General features: G+C 45.7%; 1 protein-coding gene across 3 annotated transcripts in view; it reads right to left on the bottom strand.

Annotated features, from left to right (window-relative positions):
- The window catches only part of LOC119425154 (unconventional myosin-XVIIIb), a 281,445-nt gene that overhangs the window by 218,190 nt on the left and 43,549 nt on the right, over nt 1–19,706 (bottom strand). For all 3 annotated transcript variants that reach the window (XM_037692688.1, XM_037692689.1, XM_037692690.1), the window contains exons 4-6: nt 12,793–13,146; nt 9,774–9,837; nt 8,267–8,379 (exon numbers count right to left, since the gene is read on the bottom strand). In XM_037692688.1, the coding sequence (XP_037548616.1) occupies nt 8,267–8,379; nt 9,774–9,837; nt 12,793–13,146 (531 nt within the window). The remainder of the gene's footprint in view (nt 1–8,266; nt 8,380–9,773; nt 9,838–12,792; nt 13,147–19,706) is intronic.

Raw genomic sequence — 19,706 nt, 5'->3', positions numbered from 1 at the left:
AAATACAAAAGAACAGTGTTTATTATGTAGTGAATGTTCACACGCTGGAACTCAGCACTCCTGGAAAGGGGGATGACAGGTTAGTGTTGGTCCAAGGGGAAGACCTGAGTGGTTGTTTGAAGGAGGTTCTTGTCCTTACAGTCCAAACCCGAAGGAGGGGAGCTGGTCCTTCAGTCCAGGGAGAGAGCAGCAAAGGGGAATCCAACGAGTGTCCAAGGGAACGAGGAAGGCTGGCAACTGGAGGCAAAAATGGCACGAGGAATACCTGATAGGCCGAGGGATCAGATCAGGTCACGAGGAGAATCCAAAAACACGAGGAACCAGGAAACTGGAAAAGAGAACACAGGTGAACAAATTCTTTTCACCTAGACATATCTGGCTCAACAGTACTATACCATGAGAGGTGATATGCTCCAGCGATGAGTCACACTGGGCTGCAGCCTTTTGTAGATGGAGAGGCTCATCAGGCTGATGGCCGCCAGGTATTGGTAATCAGCGGCCATTAGCAAGGCAGGCTGCAGGCAGTGTGACCCTTACAGTACTCCCCCCCTCAAGAATCACCTCCAGGCGACCTGAGGCGCTTCTCGGGGTGGTCTCTGAAAAACCTGGAGATGAGGCTGGGGTCGAGGATGAAAGACCTGGGGATCCATGACCTCTCCTCAGGACCGTACCCCTCCCAATCGACCAGGTACTGGAAACCCCTACCCCTGCATCGCACGTCCAGGATGGATCGGACAGTGAACGCAGGGCGGTTGACGATCAGGCGGGGCTGCGGAGGGAGGTCAGAAGGGGGACACAAGGGACTGAGGGAAACGGGCTTCACCTGGGACACATGGAAGGTCGGGTGAATCCTCATGGCCCTGGGGAGTTGGAGGCAGACCGCAGAGGGGTTAACAATGCGGGTAATGGGGAAGGGACCAATGAAGCGGGGGGGGGGGGCAGTTTACTGGGGGTGTCCCGCAGTTTGATGTCCCTGGTGGACAACCAAACCTGCTGGCCGACCTGGTAGGCGGGTGTCTCTGAACGGTGGTGGTCAGCGAACCGTTTAGCCTGGGCTGCGGTCCTAAGGAGGGCCGCCTTGGCCTGGCGCCAGATGCGACGACACCGCAGAAAGTGGTGCTACACGGATGGGACCGAGCAGTCGGACTCAGAGCTGGGAAAAAGAGGAGGGAGGTAATCGAGGGAAGCTTCGAAGGGGGACATACCGGTGGCAGAGGAACGGAGAGAGTTGTGGGCGTATTCCACCCAAACCAAGTGTTGGCTCCAGGATGACGGATTGGACTCAACCAGGCAATGCAGGGTGGACTCCAACTCCTGATTTCAGTGCTCAGCTTGTCCGTTAGCCTGAGGATGGTAGCCGGAGGTAAGGCTAACGGACGTCCCGAGCGACTTGCAGAAGGAGTGCCAGACCTGGGAGATGAACTGCGGGCCTCGGTCGGAGACGATGTCCGAAGGAATCCCATGGAGCCTGAAAACATGGAGGGTGAGAAGGTGAGCGGTTTCAAGGGCAGAGGGGAGCTTAGGGAGGGGGACAAAGTGAGCGACCTTGGAAAAATGGTCAACAGCCATGAGGATGGTGGTGTTGCCTTCAGATGGGGGAAGACGGGTCACAAAATCGAGGGCGATGTGGGACCAAGGACGACTAGGGGTCGGGAGGGGAAGCAGAGGGCCAGCCGGAGATTGTGTACCAGACTTGTTTCTGGCACAGACGGGACAGGCCGAAACAAAGTCCTTAATGTCTCTGGACATGGAGGGCCACCAGAAATGAGTTTTTGTGAGGGCGAGCATGCGGTTGACTCCAGGGTGGCAGGAAAGCTTGTTCGAGTGGAGCCACTGGAGCACGTCGGACCGCACGCTCGAAGGAACAAAGAGGGTACCGGGGGGACCACCACCAGGATCGGGTTTGGAGAGAAGGGCCTCCTGAACGGTAGCGGTGATGGGCCAGGAGAGGGAGCCGACAATACAGGTGGGAGGAACAATGTTATTAGAGGCCTCAGGTGAGTCAGGAGGGGCAAACTGCCTGGATAGGGCATCAGGCTTAACGTTCTTTGAGCCTGGGCGAAAAGTCAGGACGAAATTGAAACGATTACAGAAAAGCGACCAACGGGCCTGACGGGGGGTCAGACGCTTGGCGTTCCTAAGATAGATCAAGTTCTTATGGTCCGTCCAAATCAAAAAAGGGGTCTCGGTGCCTTCCAACCAGTGCCGCCATTCCTCTAATGCAAGCTTGACCGCCAACAGCTCGCGGTTGCCCACGTCGTAATTGCGCTCCGCTTGGGAGAGACGTCGAGAAAAAAAAGCGCAGGGATGAACCTTATTGTCTGAGGGTGATCGCTGGAAAAAGACCGCCCCTACCCCAGTGTCGGAGGCGTCCACCTCCAGAATGAACTGGTGCGTAGGGTCTGGGTGGCAGAGGATGGTCGCGGAGGAAAAGAGAGACTTGAGTTTCTTGAAGGCGGCCTCGGCCTCAGGGGTCCAGTGAAAGGCTCGGGCGGTGGAGGTGAGCTGAGACAGGGGGGCGACGACATGACTATAATTCTTTATAAATCACCTGTAGAAATTCGCAAAGCCCAGGAAACGTTGTAACTGTTTCCTGGACTCGGGGGTCGGTCAGTCAACTACCACCCTGGTCTTCTCGGGGTCGGTTTGACAACGTCCGCCCTCAAAAATAAAACCTAAGAATGAGATGGTGGAGGTATTAAACTCATACTTCTCCGCCTTAACGAATAACTGATTCTCCAGCAGCCGCTGAAGAACCGTGCGGACGTGAGCCGTGTACTGAGAGGGTCGCAAGAAAAGATAAGGATGTCGTCGAGGTAGACGAAAACAAAATTACTAATAAGGTCACGCAGGACGTCATTGACGAGCGCCTGAAAAACTGCGGGGGCATTGGTCAACCCAAAAGGCATAACTAAATATTCAAAATGACCCAAAGGAGTGCGAAAAGCTGTTTTCCACTCGTCGCCCTCCTTAATACGCACGAGGTGGTAAGCATTTCTTAAGTCGAGTTTAGTGAAACAAGAAGCCGACTGTAACTGTTCCTGCAGTGAGTCAATGAGGGGGAGCGGATACTTATTTTTAACAGTTATGTTGTTTAAGCCGCGGTAATCAATACATGGCCTGAGAGTTTTATCCTTTTTAGAAACGAAAAAGAAACCGGCTCCCAAAGGGGAGGTCGAGGGTCTAATAATACCAGAGGCAAGGGATTCATTAATGTAATTGGACATAAACTCCCTTTTGGGACCAGAAAGATTATAAAGTCTACTTGACGGCAAGGGGGCGCCAGGTAATAAGTCAATCGAGCAGTCATAGGGACGATGAGGAGGAAGAGACAAGGCGCGTTGCTTGCTAAAGACGGCCGCCAGGTCGCGGTATTCAGCAGGAACAGAGGTGAGGTCGATCTCCTCTAGAGGAGGCGCGTTCCGAGGGAACTCTTTAATGGCGGAGCGAAGACAGTTACTGAGACATTTGTCACTCCATTTGTCAATGCAGCCGCGCTCCCAATTAATAACTGGGTTATGGTTTCGGAGCCAGGGGAAACCTAAAATTATTTGGGGCGTACGGGAATTAAACACGAAGAAATCGGTCATTTCGTGATGATTTCCTGAGATTATGACATGCAAATCGGTAGTCTTAAGGTTTATACGAGTCAAAGTGTCTCCGGTTAAGCCGGCGACAGAAATCGGAGGAATCTCGCGAGTGGGCAAAGAATGCTCTTTAACTAAATCGGCGCTGATCAGGTTTTGTTCAGCACCCGAGTCGATGAGAGCAGAAAACGAAAAGTGATGGTCAGGTGTCTGAATGACCATGGGAAGTAATAGTTTGAATTTGGAGGTTAACGCAGACGTTCCCACCAGTAACTCTCGCTTTACTGGTGGAAGTTCTCATTTCCCCGAAACGGACAGTGGGGCAGAAAATGACCGGGGTTACCACAATAAATGCAGAGACGGGCGGATACACGCCGCTGTCTCTCTGCAGGAGTCAGCCGTGCACGCCCCACCTGCATAGGCTCGGGGGAGCGATCCCGTGGAGGAAAAGAAGATGATTGGTTGAAACCAGGAAGCATGGAAGACTGGGAGTTGTAGTTCAAGGAGGACTACTTGGGTGAAGCGGACTCATGGCGAGGGGTCGTGAACCCGGAAGTGGGAGAATTCTGGGAAACGTAGTACAAAGGTGCAGACTTGGGCTCACCTGGAGAAGTCGGAAACCCGGAAGTCGAGGGTCGATGGGAATTGTAGTTTGCCTCTCTCCTCCTTTCCTGGAAACGGTCATCGATGGAGATGGCAAGGTCTATTAACTTGTCGAAAGTCTCGGGCTCGTCTCGCGTGGCCATCTGGTCTTTGAGAAAATCAGGGTTTAAGGAGTTTAAGAAAATACCTTGGAGGGCTGGCTCGTCCCATCCTGTTTGGGCAGCAAGGATCCGAAACACCAGGGCGAACTCCAAGGCGTTACGACAGCTCTGTCGTAAATTCCACAAACGCTTGGCGGCGTTTGACGTCTGCAGGGGGCGATCAAAAATCCTACGAAACTCACGTAGAAATATCCTGATGCACATGTAGAAATAGTTCATAGGTAGCAGGGGGATTATCATGGCTCAGAAGAAACGAGTGAGCCCACCGGAGAGCGTTACCTTTGAGCTGGCTTACGAAAAAGGTGATCTTGGCCGCGTCCGAGGAGAACTGGGAGGGAGCCCCCTCGAAGGCGAGTCTGCACTGCAGCAAGAAGCCACCACATTGGTCAGGGTCTCCGGTGAAGAACTCAGACGGTTTAATGAATATTTGTTGAACAGGAGGAGTGGGACCAGGAGCCACGGGGGCTGGTGGAATGACTGGAGCTGAGGAGGCAGAAGCTTGCAGTTGATGTTTAATGGAATAAATCATACCTCCGAGCTCCTGAAGGTTGGACTGGACTGTGGTTTGGTGAGTCAGCCCTTGATGTAGAACCTTGTCCAACCCATCGATCCGTTCCTCCAGGGAACCGGGGGTTGTCTGCTCGCTCTTTGGTCTCATTCTGGGTCTTTTTTGGCTGGAGCATTTCTGTTAGGATTACGCGGGGAACCCAGATAGTATGAGACCCAGAACGAGGCAGACACGGGAAATACAAAAGAACAGTGTTTATTATGTACAGTGAATGTTCACACGCTGGAACTCAGCACTCCTGGAAAGGGGGATGACAGGTTAGTGTTGGTCCAAGGGGAAGACCTGAGTGGTTGTTTGAAGGAGGTTCTTGTCCTTACAGTCCAAACCCGAAGGAGGGGAGCTGGTCCTTCAGTCCAGGGAGAGAGCAGCAGAGGGGAATCCAACGAGTGTCCAAGGGAACAAGGAAGGCTGGCAACTGGAGGCAAAAATGGCACGAGGAATACCTGATAGGCCGAGGGATCCAGATCAGGTCACGAGGAGAATCCAAAAACTCGAGGAACCAGGAAACTGGAAAAGAGAACACAGGTGAACAAATTCTTTTCACCTAGACATATCTGGCTCAACAGTACTATACCATGAGAGGTGATATGCTCCAGCGATGAGTCACACTGGGCTGCAGCCTTTTGTAGATGGAGAGGCTCATCAGGCTGATGGACACCAGGTGTTGGTAATCAGCGGCCATCAGCAAGGCAGGCTGCAGGCAGTGGGACCCTTACAGTACCCCCCCCCCCTCAAGAATCGCCTCCAGGCGACCTGAGGCGCTTCTCGGGGTGGTCTCTGAAAAACCTGGAGATGAGGCTGGGGTCGAGGATGAAAGACCTGGGGATCCATGACCTCTCCTCAGGACCGTACCCCTCCCAATCGACCAGGTACTGGAAACCGCTACCCCTGCATCGCACGTCCAGGATGGATCGGACAGTGAACGCAGGGTGGTTGTCAATCAGGCGGGGCGGCGGAGGGAGGTCAGAAGGGGGACACAAGGGACTGAGGGAAACGGGCTTCACCTGGGACACATGGAAGGTCGGGTGAATCCTCACTTAAATATAAAATCTATACTTAACTGTTACAAAGAGATGCCAGCACCAATCGTAAATAGATTTAAAAATAAAATGTTTCTGACAAGGTTCTTTGATAAATATATTATTTGTAGCTTTTGTGTAGTTCAACCAGCAATAGTTGGGGTCACATGACTCTGCACCTTTTATTTTTCACCTTTTATTTCTGAAGGGAAGGTCTACCTCAATCCAAGGAATTGGATTGTTGAATGGTCTAGAGAGTGATGTTAAAAATGTCAAGTCAATGTGTACATTTAAGAAAAAGATCAAAGCTGAATTGTTAAAAAAAATATATATGAAGTAGCTTAGTGTGTTTTTGTAACAGAACTAGAAAAAATTGAAAGAGTTATTCATTTTGTTCTGTCACTTGAAGATTATTATGATTGAACTAATTGTTTGAAAAAAAGGGGCAGACATAATAAGATTTTTCTTCTTTCTGCTGCCTTTCATTTTAAATCTCTTGGTTTTTTTTAATGAATGATTTGTTCAATTGGGCAGCACGGTGGCGCAACTGGTAGAGCTGCTGCCTCTCAGCGAGCAGGTCCTTGGTTCAAACCCCAGTCCAGGGGCCTTTCTGGGTGGAGTTTGCATGTTCTCTCCGTGCATGCGTGGGTTTTCTCTGGGTGCTCCGGTTTCCTCCCACAGACCAAAAACATGCATGTTAGGCTGATTGGTAACTCTAAATTGTCCCTAGGTGTGAGTGAGAGAGTGAATGGTTGTTTGTCTCGTTTGTCTCTATGTGGCCCTGTGATGGACTTGCGACCCGTCCAGGGTGTACCCCGCCTCTCGCACAGTGATTGCTGGACATGGGCACCAGCGACCCCCGTGACCCAAAATGGAATAAGCGGGTAAAGATAATGGATGGATGGATGGATTTGTTCAATTAGCTTTGTAGAGATCTAGTAGAGTGCTGTGTGGATGGGTAAATGAGGACACAGATTGTAGAGTAAAGCGCTTTGAGTATCTTGAAATAAGATAGAAAGGCGCTATGTAAGTACAGTCCATTTACAGTCCATTTAATATAGTTATGAAACTGTTTTGTATTTTTAAAATGAATAAATTTTATACCATACCATACCATTTTGATTGTCAGAAGCTAAAATATGTGGAACCTTTGGCTTAGAAGATATACAGATAATTTTATTTAATCTAGACACATCCTTAACTATTCAACAATTCACAAGATTGTACATTGGTAATCTTTCTGTTGCTTTAAAACCTGATTTAATATTTTTAATTTTGATCATTGGTCATTTTTCTACAAACTTGTCAATTTATTTGAATGAAATGGGCAGAAAACCTTGTAACAATTAAGTTTTTAAACAACAGAACTGAACAGTGGTGTATGCAAATGTATTTATCCACCAGAGCACTATGAATAAAATGAATAACCACAATTACTGAACGTCGTGGAATAAAGGGGGCATCTGAAATATAGCCTGAGTGCGTTTGTGCATGTTGGGAGCATGATAACTTGAAAAATAAGTGAGGTACCAACTTCCATTTTAGTGTGTGGCTGCATCTGGACGCAAGGAAGGTCCCCTTTTTAAAACTGGCATGTCAGGTCAAAATCCAAGATGGCTGCCTCCATAAATGTTCATCCATCTTGTGAGCCAGATAACTTCAAAAATAAACAACTTCCTTTGTGGTGTGTGGCTGCATTTTGGTGTAAGAAAAGTCTATATTGAAAAAAGATTTACAATGTCAAAATCCAAGATGTCACCATCATATGGACTATAAATCATTTGTAAACAGACCGTCCCAATCATTTGATGGAACTATGATCACTAGTTTTTATAGTCAAGGCCACCATTGGCCATCCCCTGGCTCCACCATTGCGCCTGGTTGTGGATAAAATTGCTCCCTCCTCACCAGATCCATCACTCTGTGCTGCCTCAGATGAGCCAAAAATAAAAACAATAAAAAAAACTATCTCTCTTTTAATTCACAGTGTAATACACACATTAATACCACACCAAAGACATAAAGGTTTACTTATATTCCCTGTTCAATTTCCAGTCCAAATAAAACATGCATCTCAGACTGAGACATTCATGATCCAAATCCCTCAGCAAAGGGGAACACCAGTGTACCGCTAGTTTGTGCTGCTTTTTCATTTGGCCACATTTTGTTTAATAAATAACGATATGTTGGCATTTGTTCTCTATACTTGTACTTGATGTTGAATAAGTTCAGAACCGGATCATTGCTGTTATTTGACATTGAATTGAGAGGGTTAACATTCTTTACGTCATGACTCTTTGTTTGTGCTAACGCAAAGAAGGACTTTACCTTTTCAACCTCATACTCCATGGCATCGTGCAGTGTACCATCTGTCTCCAGGCGAATCCTGACTCGGCCCTCTGGGAGTTCAGGGGTACCTTCATCTGGCTTCAGCTGAGTGGCTGAAAAGAAGAGTGGAGCTCACAGCACATGGAAATGAGTTTCAGCTAATGATCCCTGTGTCGGGGTTAGAGGTTCTGTGGGTATGTCAGGGTCTAACAGAACTAATGCAGTAAAATAAAAATATGGGCAGCTAGACATGAAGATCTTAAGTGACTAAAACGAGCAGCTGGAGCTGGTGGGAAACATGATATGTAATCAATGCAACAGGCTAGATTACTACAGACTATGTGTGGATTAATAGACAACTCTACTAATCCAACAAGTGGTGACGGTCTGTTCCCATGTTCACAAGGAAAAGCTGCAGTGATTCAAAAACATGACTTTACTGAGTTTGGGTATTTTAATTTCAAATTAAAAGTATTTTTAAAATGTACAAATGGCTGCTTCTGTTTTCTGCTGTGCAAGAGTAATTTAAAACAATATTTTAAGTTTGTAAACATTTCATGTCACATTTTGTCAACAACAATAGATCATTAGAATTATTTCTTCTTCTTTTGGCTGTTCTCTTCTTCAGGGGTCACCAAAGTGAACTGAGTCGCACGAAGACTTGGCAGTTGTTTTTACACCGGATGTCCTTCCTGACACAACCACAGACCACCGAGCTACCATAGCCCTCTGTGTGGAGCAGAGAGCTGCTAGCTAGGATGCCCAGGGGAGCAGATGGTGGGGGTTAAGGGCCCAGAAGGCAGGTGTGGGTGTTTCACCTTTCTCGCCCACATTTTGATGTTGTCAGACCGGAGGGTCAAACCAACGACCTTCCGATCACAGGCCCACCTTCTCTAACCTCTGTGCCACCACTATTGGTATATATCACTGATATATTAGGTTTTTCTAGTTAACAGTCATTTTCTCATGAATACATTCACAGATCATACAACAGAAACACACTCAGTGTTTGTGTTTGAGTCCGTTTGCATCGACAGGAATGTGAAAGTCCCTATAATCAACCTATCATCTGAAATTGCTTTTCTCATCTCTGGTGTAAATGAGTCTTTGTGGCTCAATGGGACTAACTAACTGACTGAAGGTTGAATGAAAAAAAAACTGTTGCAGTTTAATTGAATTTGCTCTGATGTGAGAAAACAACAAGCGTAAATTACTATTCTGAAACTTTTAAAGTAAAGAAAATGTATTTCCCCATCAAACTGTAGTAGCTGAAACACCTCTATGTATCCAGGATATCCTAGCCTTGGCCTACTTTGAGACATCTATATTAAATAAAACATTTAAAAAAATTATATTTGTTTAATTTATCTGTGGCTTTAGTGCATGTAAATTGCAGTGTGTCCGTTCATGTTTGACTATGATTCATGCCAGGCATGGTGTTAAATGGGCTCCAGTATTTTCTGTAATTCAGCACAGTGTGTTTGTGTCATGTTGTTTCACAGCTCACCGCGGGCGAAACCATCCTTGTGTTTGTACCAAACAGTTCCAGCTTCATACCACACATCCCTCACCTACAAGACAAAAGAAAACAAGCAAAACGCTAAGACAAGATGTACTGGTAAATGTTTCAGAGGCCAAGAGTTCTCAAACGATTTGTTAAAGAGGTCTAACTCTCATTTGTAGAAAACATCAGAAGTCCGTAATGACTAGCAATAAGGAAATTTGTTTTCTTTAAAAAAATGATTGCAACTTTTAAAAATGGCACTGTTCAGTAACATTTATTTGCTTCAGAACCTACACTGATGTTTGACAGTGAAGCTTAGATGTGCACGGTAGTTTAAGAAATTAACGACTTTTAATGCCTCAACAAAATAAGATGCCTTTGTTTTCACACAAGACTAAATATATTAAATTAACTCAACTTAAAGGAGCTTTAAAGCCAAAATGACTGAGGTAGAAATTACACACGCCCTGAATCTGAGGTAGTTCATTCATCAGGAGGCTGCCATGTCAGCTTTTGACCACAATGATTACTAAAGGGGAAAAATAATCAATAATTTGGTGAGGACAAAATCAATGCACACTTCTCTTTTTTTAAATGTCATTTTCTAAGACATTTCTTTCGTTGCACATTTCTAGTCATGTGACATAACACCTTGTTTTCTGCTGCCTTAGTTCTTGACAGTGACACCAGGCGACCTGCTTCAGGACCAACTCTCTTCTTTACAGGGCAGAGAGAAAACACTCCGACAGCCCCGTCTGTGTGAAAGGAGCTGCAGCGCTCTTGTAGTATCTGCAAAAATGTACTTTGTAACAATGTATTCCAATGCAGTGCAGTGTTTCCTGCGTGCTCTCAATGAAGGCGGACACTTTTCCCTCCCGCTCCTGCTTCCCTCCTGCTTTGCTTTTTGTCCTGTGAACCCTACCAGAGCCTCTCTTTACATATCTTCCGAATTGTAAATTATGGACCTGGTCAGCTGGTTTCTCAACGCAATTGATAAAATTTTCTCGACGAGAGACACTGTGAAGGAGAGCCCTCTTGCCCTGACACGACACTTGCAGCTGGATACACGATGGATTCCTGGGGACAGTGGAAGATCGTGTGTCTGCCTGTATTGTCCGTTGAGGATGTGGAAAACGCATACATAATTGGGTTTAAGATAAAGGGATTTCTGCTTTTTGGAGTTGGTGGTTACCTGTCATATCAACAAATACGGAAAACATTGGCAGCTGTTCTGGCCATTAGGCCAGTAGGGCTGCTGGGCTTGTGGGAAGGAATGTGCCATGCACTGAAACTTGACTGCCATGTCAACAATGTGGTTAAGTCCTCTTTCTTTCAGCTGAGGCGCCTGTCAAAAATCAAGCCCCTCCTTTCTAGACACCACTTAGAGACAGTAATCCACGCTTTTATTACTTCATGCCTGGATTATTGTAACTCTCTGTTGATAGGAGTTAGCCAGACCTCGCTCTCACAGTTACAGCTGGTACAAAATGCTGCTGCACGATTTTTGACTGGTACAGGCAAGCGTGAGCACATCACTCCAGTTCTGATGTCCCTTCACTGGCTTCCTGTCCAGTTTCAAATTAATTTTAAAGTCCTATTGTTTGTTTTTAAGTCTTTGAACGGTCTTAGTCCTTCTTATTTGTCTGAACTGCTTCACTCTTACATACCATCACATGCTCTTAGATCCTCTGACCAGATGCTTTTAGCAGTCCTGAAAACCTTTTATAAATCCAGAGGAGACAGAGCATTTTCAGCTCTGGCTCCTAAATTGTGGAATGAGCTGCCGCTGGAGGTCAGGCAGGCCCCATCACTTTTTGTATTTAAAACTCATTTAAAAACACTTATTTTTAATTGATTTTTAACCTAGAGTGAGTCAGCATTTGTGTCTTAATGTTGTATTCTTTTACTTATGATGTTCTGATTATTTTTTATATATATATTTAGTTGTTTTTATTGTTTTACTGTTTTTTGTTTGTTTTTAATTTTGTACAATACTTCAGACGGCTGCTTGTTGTATTTTAAGTGCTTTAGAAATAAATTGGTATGGTATGCAGTGAGCACTCAGACTCAGATGCCGTGTGAGCTGAGCTGTAAACTGATTTCTGAGAAACTCAGACCACTTGCTGCTCCTGAAACTTGCCGGTGGGAAGGAATCAACCTTGGAGAAGCTGCAAGCTTGGCCCAGCAGAGCTGACCAGAAAATTTGGCTGTTTGGAGTTGCCACTGAGACGTACCAGTAGAACTATAAGGTAGACAGAAATCAAGCAGTCAGCCTGACCCAAATAACTCTTATCTGAATCTGGCTCCCCGTGTCGGCCTTGAATTGGCCATCTCAAACTCTCCTGGATGTTATGTGAACAAGAGTTCTCCCCCCCCCCCCACCTGCTCCCTTACCCAGGACATCTGTGGACCTCTATCAGAGCTGAGTCGGCTGATAGACACTGCACCAGCTCTTATCAGGACTATGGGGACAATCTGGCAGTGTCCATGGACAAACTCACCACCTTTATCGGCCTTGCATATATGTATTATGATGTCATCAATATGTTGCTGTTTCTATTTACACTGTGTCACGTCTAGAACACAGTGTCATATGAATTTTTATACCTCCCCTTCCCCGCGTTTCTCTTTTTCTATCTAACGAAAATGGCAGCGTCTCCCACGAGGCTACGGCCTCAGACATTCCATCTCCCCATGTCTGTTGTTTAGGTTTTACTCGGATGGGCTGTACTGAAATGCAATTTTGTTGTGCTTTGGTGCAATCACAATAAATCTGATTCTGATTCTGATAACATGGGCCGAGTCCAGATCCTTTCAAAGACTCGCAACATTTGAGGGTATTGGTGAGGTTAAAAAATGCACAAAAAATATGCAAATTAGCTCAATAGGTCTAAAAATCAATTGAAAATTGTGAATAATTATATGTCTTGAGGCTATAAACATGATATAAGGTCAGATTTTTGAAAGAAAACACTTTTTATGCATCAAAGTGTCACTTTTAATAAGTCCATATCACACAGACCTCCTTTCTCTCCTGCTCTGTTATGGTTGGGTCAGCTTGCCTTCCCTCCGGCTCCTGCCTCTCCTCCATCCCACCCTTCTCTGTCTCATTGCTCTTCGTTACTGTTCTTGTCTCCTGATGTTGCCTTTGTTTTGGGGTCTCCATGTCCTGTTTGGTTTCTTCTTTACTGTCTGGATCAGGAGTCATTTTGCAAAACTGAGATGAGGATCTGCCATCCGAATGGGCCGAGCTGCATCTTATTTGTTTATTGTTGTTCAGTTGTTCGGCTCGCAGGGACATCTCTGCTTCAAGGATTGGAGGAGTCTGATCTGGGTTGAGGAACTGTTGCACGAGGTTGTCACTCAGTTTTTTTGGCTAAAAGTGGAGAGGAGAAATAACATTGGTTAAATCTGTTGAATGATATACTCTTTTTAGATTCTTACCAACAGCTTAATAAGATCAATATTCGTTAAAGAAAACTTAAAGCTATGGTTTGCTAACAAAGTTGTTAAAATAATATTTTTGATCTCCAGATTTTTAACCCAAACAACAAGTAAACCTTAATGTTTTTGGTGCAAGGTAGTCAAGTGGGAGAATTTAGAATGTGTATAAGAAAAGAGGAAGGTTTTTGCTGCTTGTCCGAGTGTCTGTGTGGAGCAGAGAGCTGCTATCTAGGGTGCCCAGAGGAGCAGATGGTGGGGGTTAAGGGCCTTGCTCAAAGCCCCAGAGAGGGTCAAATGAGGGTGGAGGCAGGTGTGGGCGCTTCACCTATCCCACCCACATTTTGATATTGTCGATGCCAGGTGTTGAACCAGCAATCTTCTGATCACAGGCCCACCTTCTCTAACCTCTGTGTCACCATTCCCTCCATTTGTCACTTGTAAATAAACACTGGAAATTCATTCTGAGTCTTGGTCTCTGTTCCCATTGGTCCTTATATCTGGAATAGCTGCAATCGTTACAGAGGAAACTGTACTTTCAAGCATAATAAAAACTAGTAAGTATAGTTTACACATATACAGGTGGTGGTGGCCAACTGGCCATGTTAGATTTTGACATGGCAACCCAATTTTTGACAGGCACTTTTCTTGTACCTAGATGCAGCCACGAACGAAAATGAAAGTCAGTACCTCATTTATTTTTCAAGTTATCCAGCTTGCAGATTGGGTGGACAGACAGACAGGCAGAGGTTATTTCCAACCCCCCTCTTTGCTATTTATTTTCTTTACCCACTTCTCCTTTCAAATTTAACTTTAATGTGATGTTCTTAAGAACATGGGGTGGCTGTGGCTGAGTAGTTAGAGCAGTTGTCCTCCAATGTGATAGTTGGGGGTTCGATTCCACCAGCAGTCACATGCTGAAGGGTTCCTGGGCAAGACACTGAACCCCTCACTGCCTCCGATGTGTGTCTCATCAGTGTATGAATGTGATAAAGCTCTGATTATTATTTGTAAAGTTCTAGTAGAGTGCTGTATGAATGGGTAAATGAGGCACAGATTGTGTTGTAAAGAACTTTGAGAGCCTTGATCAGATAGTCAGGTGCTATATAAGTACAGTCCATTTAAGATCACAAATGAACTGTTTCTTTATCTTGGGATGACCAAACTGATTTTATCACTATTTCATGGTAAAACATGTTTTTTTTTTCATGACAACAAGATACTGTTTAGGAGTCCTTGCACATGACCAAATTTAGTATCACTGTTACAACTCTTGTGATGGTATAGCCATGTTTGTGTTTTTTGATGTCACATTTTCAGCTTGCTTTCTCCTGATCTCTGACAACTGGTTTGACTTGGTTGTTGTCCATGTCATGTCACATTGCTGCATGGCTTCAAAAAGACTACTGTATACCAACAATTTCTGTGTAAACTTACTTATAGCCAATTCCTTTTGTATCTTTTTATATGGCGTATCCAGCAGGTGCTCATTAGCTGTATTGATTCAGAAACCACTTTTAATTATCACAAGAAAATGAACTTTGGGGTGAAAAATAATAAACACACTAATCTGTTATCTCAAGGAAACAAGCTCTATATTAAGATAAATAACTTTTTTCAAAGAAATTAACATTGTGCTAAGATAATTTTATGAAAATAAATGCCCAAGAAGTTCTCTTTTGGAATTCTTATGAATCGTATCTGTTTCTCAGAACACATCATTAGTTGATTCACTAATTATCTCTCAGATCGGAGGCAATGTGGTAAACTTAATGGTACTTCTTCCAGTTATCTAACAGTTAACATTTGTGTACCACAAGGTTCTGTCTTAGGTCCCACCTTCTTCACAATCCACATACAGTAAGTAATGTAGGTCAGATCAGCCCTGATGCATCCTTACATTTTTATGCTGATGATACAGTTGTTTATTGTCAAGCTAAAACAGTTGCTAAGGTTTTCCAGCTTTTGCAATCTGCTTTTAACATCATTCAGTCAGATTTGTTCCATCTCAAATTTGTACTAAATGCAGACAAAATCAAAGGGATGTTGTTTTCTAACAGGAAGTCTGTCCTAGCAGTCCTTCCCTCGATTTTATCTTCAAATGGTGATCCTATTGAGTTTGTTGATTCCTACAAATATCTTGGTCGATTCACATCTCTCTTTAAGCCCTACGTTGAAAACCTGGTCAAGAAACTGAAAGCTAAACTGGGTTTCTTTTTCAGAAATAGATCCTGTCTAACTCTGAATGCTAGGAAACACCTTGTAACTGTGACTTTCCTTCCCTCTATTGACTACAGTGACATTATTTTCATGAACGCTCCTACAAGCACTCTGCAGATGTTGGACGCTGTCTATCATGGTGCATTAATATTCATAACTGACTGTAACAACTGTACCCATCACTGCACCCTGTATTCACTGGTTAACTGGTCATCATTAAACTCTCTCACTGGTACAGACAGGTCCTAGGTGAGGGACCAGACAAAGTGCAACCCAAAAACCCCGATGATGAGAAAAATAAACGGACCTAATGTTCCCTTGCCCGGACGTGGGTCACCAGGGCCCCACTCTGGAGCCAGGCATGGAGGTGGAGCACGCGGGCGAGTGTCTGGTGGCCGGGCTTTTACCCATGGAGCTTGGCCGGGCACAGCCCGAAGAAGAGACGTAGGTCCCCCTTCCCATGGGCTCACCACCTGTGGGAGGGGCCAAAGGGGTCGGGTGTAATGTGGGATGGGTGGTGGCCGAGGGCGGGGACCCTGGCGGTCTGATCCTCGGCTACAGAAGCTGGCTATTGGGACATGGAATGTCACCTCACTGGTGGGGAAGGAGCCTGAGCTGGTGTGTGAGGCTGAGAGGTTCCGGCTAGAAATAGTCGGACTCACCTCTACGCATGGCTCTGGCTCTGGAACCAGTTTCCTTGAGAGGGGCTGGATACTCTTCCACTCTGGAGTTGCCCCTGGTGAGAGGCACCGAGCAGGAGTGGGCATACTTGTTGCCCCCCAACTTGGTGCCTGTGTGTTGGGGTCCACCCCAGTGAATGAGAGGGTGGCCTCCCTCTGCCTAAATGTGGGGGGACGGGTTCTGATTTGGATTATCCACCCTTTCTGGAGTCCTTGGAGGGGGTATTGGAAAGTGCACCTCCTGGGGACTCCCTTGTTCTGCTGGGAGATTTCAATGCTCATGTGGGCAATGACAGTGAGACCTGGAGGGGTGTGGTTGGGAGGAACGGCCCCCCTGATCTGAACCAGAGTGGTGTTCTGTTGTTGAACTTCTGTGCTCATCATGGATTGTCAATAACGAACACCTTGTTCAGGCATAAGGGTGTCCATATGTGCTCTTGGCACCAGGACACCCTAGGCCGCAGTTCGATGATCGACTTTGTCATCGTCTCATCTGATCTGCGGCCACATGTCTTGGACACTCGGGTGAAGAGAGGAGCGGAGCTGTCCACTGATCACTACCTGGTGGTGAGTTGGCTCCAATGGTGGGGGAGGATGCCTGTCAGACCTGGCAGACCCAAACGTATTGTGAGGGTTTGCTAGGAACGTCTGGCAGAGTCTCCTGTGAGACTGAGTTTTAACTCCCACCTCCGAGAGAACTTTGAACATGTTCCGAGGGAGGTGGGGGACATTAAGTCCAAGTGGACCATGTTTCGTGCCTCTATTGTCGAGGCGGCTTACCGGAGCTGCGGCCGCAAGGTTGTCGGTGCCTGTCGCGGTGGCAACCCTCAAACCCGATGGTGGACACTGTCGGTGAGGGATGCTGTCAGGCTGAAGAAGGAGTCCTATCGGTGCCTTTTTGGCCTGTGGGACCCCGGAAGCAGCTAATGGGTACCGGCAGTCCAAGCGACATGCGGCTCGGGTGGTCGCCGAGGCAAAAACTCGGGCATGGGAGGAGTTCGGAAAGGCCATGGAGAATGACTTCCGCACGGCTTTGAGGCGATTCTGGTCCACGATCCGGCGTCTCGGGGGGGAAAGCGGTACACCACCAACACTGTTTATAGTGGGGGTGGTGTGCTACTGACCTCAACTTGGGATGTTGTGGGTCGGTGGGCAGAATACTTTGAAGACCTCCTCAATCCCACTGGCACCTGGGTACTCTGAGTCGGGCCCTCCAATCTCCGGTGCTGAGGTCGCTGAGGTGGTTAAAAAGCTCTTCGGTGGCAGGGCCCCAGGGATGGATGAGATTCGCTCGGAGTTCCTTAAGGCTCTGGATGTTGTAGGATTGTGTTGGTTTACGCGACTCTGCAATATTACGTTGACATCGGGGGAAGTTCCCCTGGATTGGCAGACCGGGGTGGTGGCCCCCTATTCAAAAAGGGGGACCGTAGAGTGTGTTCCAACTACAGGGGAATCACGCTCTTAAGCGTCCCTGGTAAGGTCTACTCGGGGGTTCTGGAGAGGAGGGTCCGTCGGATAGTCGAACCTCGGATTCAGGAGGAGCAGTGCGGTTTTCGTCCTGGCCGTGGAGCACTGGACCAGCTCTACACTCTCAGCAGGGTCCTGGAGGGTGCGTGGGAGTTTGCCCAACCGCTTTGTGGACTTGGAAAAGGCGTTCGACCGCGTCCCTCAGGGAACCCTGTGGGGGGTACTCTGGGAGTATGGGGTGTAGTATGCTAAAGGCTAGGTTAGCTTGGTGAGCTTCAGAGCTCCACTACAGTCATATTTTAATAATGGGTTCTCTCTTTTTCGAGCTACTTGACAGATATGTGACAGAGGTACTGGTAACTTTAGCTGATCTAAACCATGATAGCTTGCACACCAGGTACATATAGGTTAAGGTCTTATGTAAAATCCCACTCATAAGCCCAACTAAAACCACATAAATGCATAACACATAGAACCAGAATGGCACCCACTGGGAACCACCAGCAGTAACCTTCGCTTAAGGGACCTACAACTCCAAAGTGGGTCTCCAATCTTCATCCAGTGGTCGCCTCTGCAGTTCACGACAGGTACACGACAGTTCGTTCCAATAACTTGTTTTCCGACTGTCTCCGACCTTTGACCGACATCACTCTTCTCATTTCAGACAAAAGATCAAAAATGCATAATTACTTTGTAAAATAGACATTTAACTTGATTTCTACTTTGAATGAGGATAAAAAAAAACATTAATACGGTTTCACAGTTGATTTAAAATGAGTGGTTCACTTCAACATTTAAAAATGGTATGAACTAAACACACTTTTGATTATCAAGATATTGTAAAATAGTAATGATAATATAAAAAAGAGAGTGTTCTTTCAATTGATTAGTTCAGGATACAATTCAAAAATCTCTGGATGAGCTAATTTGTATTTCTGGATTTAAATCAATGAAATAACAGTTCCTGTCTTCAGAGGCAGGTTTTATCGGAGGCCTAGTTCACTACAGTTCCCCCTTTGGAAATCATCGCCTGTTCATGGGGATGAATTCCAACATGAACTTACGCCTCCGAATGTCCTTGAGCTTGATGTAATCCAGCAAGAGGAAAACAAAAGTCAAAGAAAGTAATCCCACAACGGTTTAGGTAATTCCACAATGTTGTTAGTAATTCCATTGTAGCAATGCTTTAACCCCTTGGAAACAGAGTCTGTAATCCATTGGAAAAAGTCATATAATCCACAATGATAAATCCACAACGATTGGAGGTGTTGATTGATCAGCATGCAGAGGGGTTCCCTCGATTGAACTGCAGAGGCGACCACTGGATGAAGATTGGAGACCCACTTTGGAGTTGTAGGTCCCTTCAGCGAAGGTTACTGCTGGTGGTTCCCAGTGGGTGCCATTCTGGTTCTATGTGTTATGCATTTATGTGGTTTTAGTTGGGCTTATGAGTGGAATTTTATAAAAGACCTTAACCTATATGCACCTGATGTGTAAGCTATTATGGTTTAGATCAGCTAAAGTTCCCAGTTTAAAGGGTGGGTCATGCTGAAAAATTTTCATATAGGGATTTATACCTATAGAAGGGCATTCTGAACTATTTTTCTATTCCTAACTTGGTTTAAGTTAGATTTACATGGCAAAATATAGTTTGGTTCAATTGTCTGTTGTCCTTGTAGATGAACGACTTGAGGTTTGGTTTTTGGTTTTCCCCTAAATGTTTTGGAGTCTATGGCGAGACTCAACTGAAGGATTAGCTAGCCCCCGAATAGGATTGTTCAAGTAGGTTCGGCTTAAGCATTGTGAGACCAATGTAGATTATGGTACTTAAGGTAGCATTAATCTACATCGACTCCGCAAAGATTGCATTTTAACAAATTAACTACATGTTGGCATAGTTAAAGTCCTCTTAGTCTCTAACTGAAATACACACAAAATTCATTCTTGCTTGGGGTGTTCAGAAACAATACCAAAAACACAAAGTTTGTTTTCTCAGTCATCCAGGTATATAACAACAAAAAAGGTTGAATCATGTCATCTGGACTTCGTTTTTTTTGTTAAAAAGAAACGTTTCGCCCCTCGTCCAAGAGGCTTCGTCAGTCTGAGGCCTAGCCATCTGGTATTACCC

The sequence above is a fragment of the Nematolebias whitei genome, chromosome 18, assembly GCF_014905685.2.
Source record: "Nematolebias whitei isolate Nwh7 chromosome 18, NemWhi1, whole genome shotgun sequence".
NCBI lineage: Eukaryota > Metazoa > Chordata > Actinopteri > Cyprinodontiformes > Rivulidae > Nematolebias > Nematolebias whitei.
Note: the sequence above shows the minus strand (reverse complement) of the source record. Positions and strands in the feature narration are given on the sequence as shown.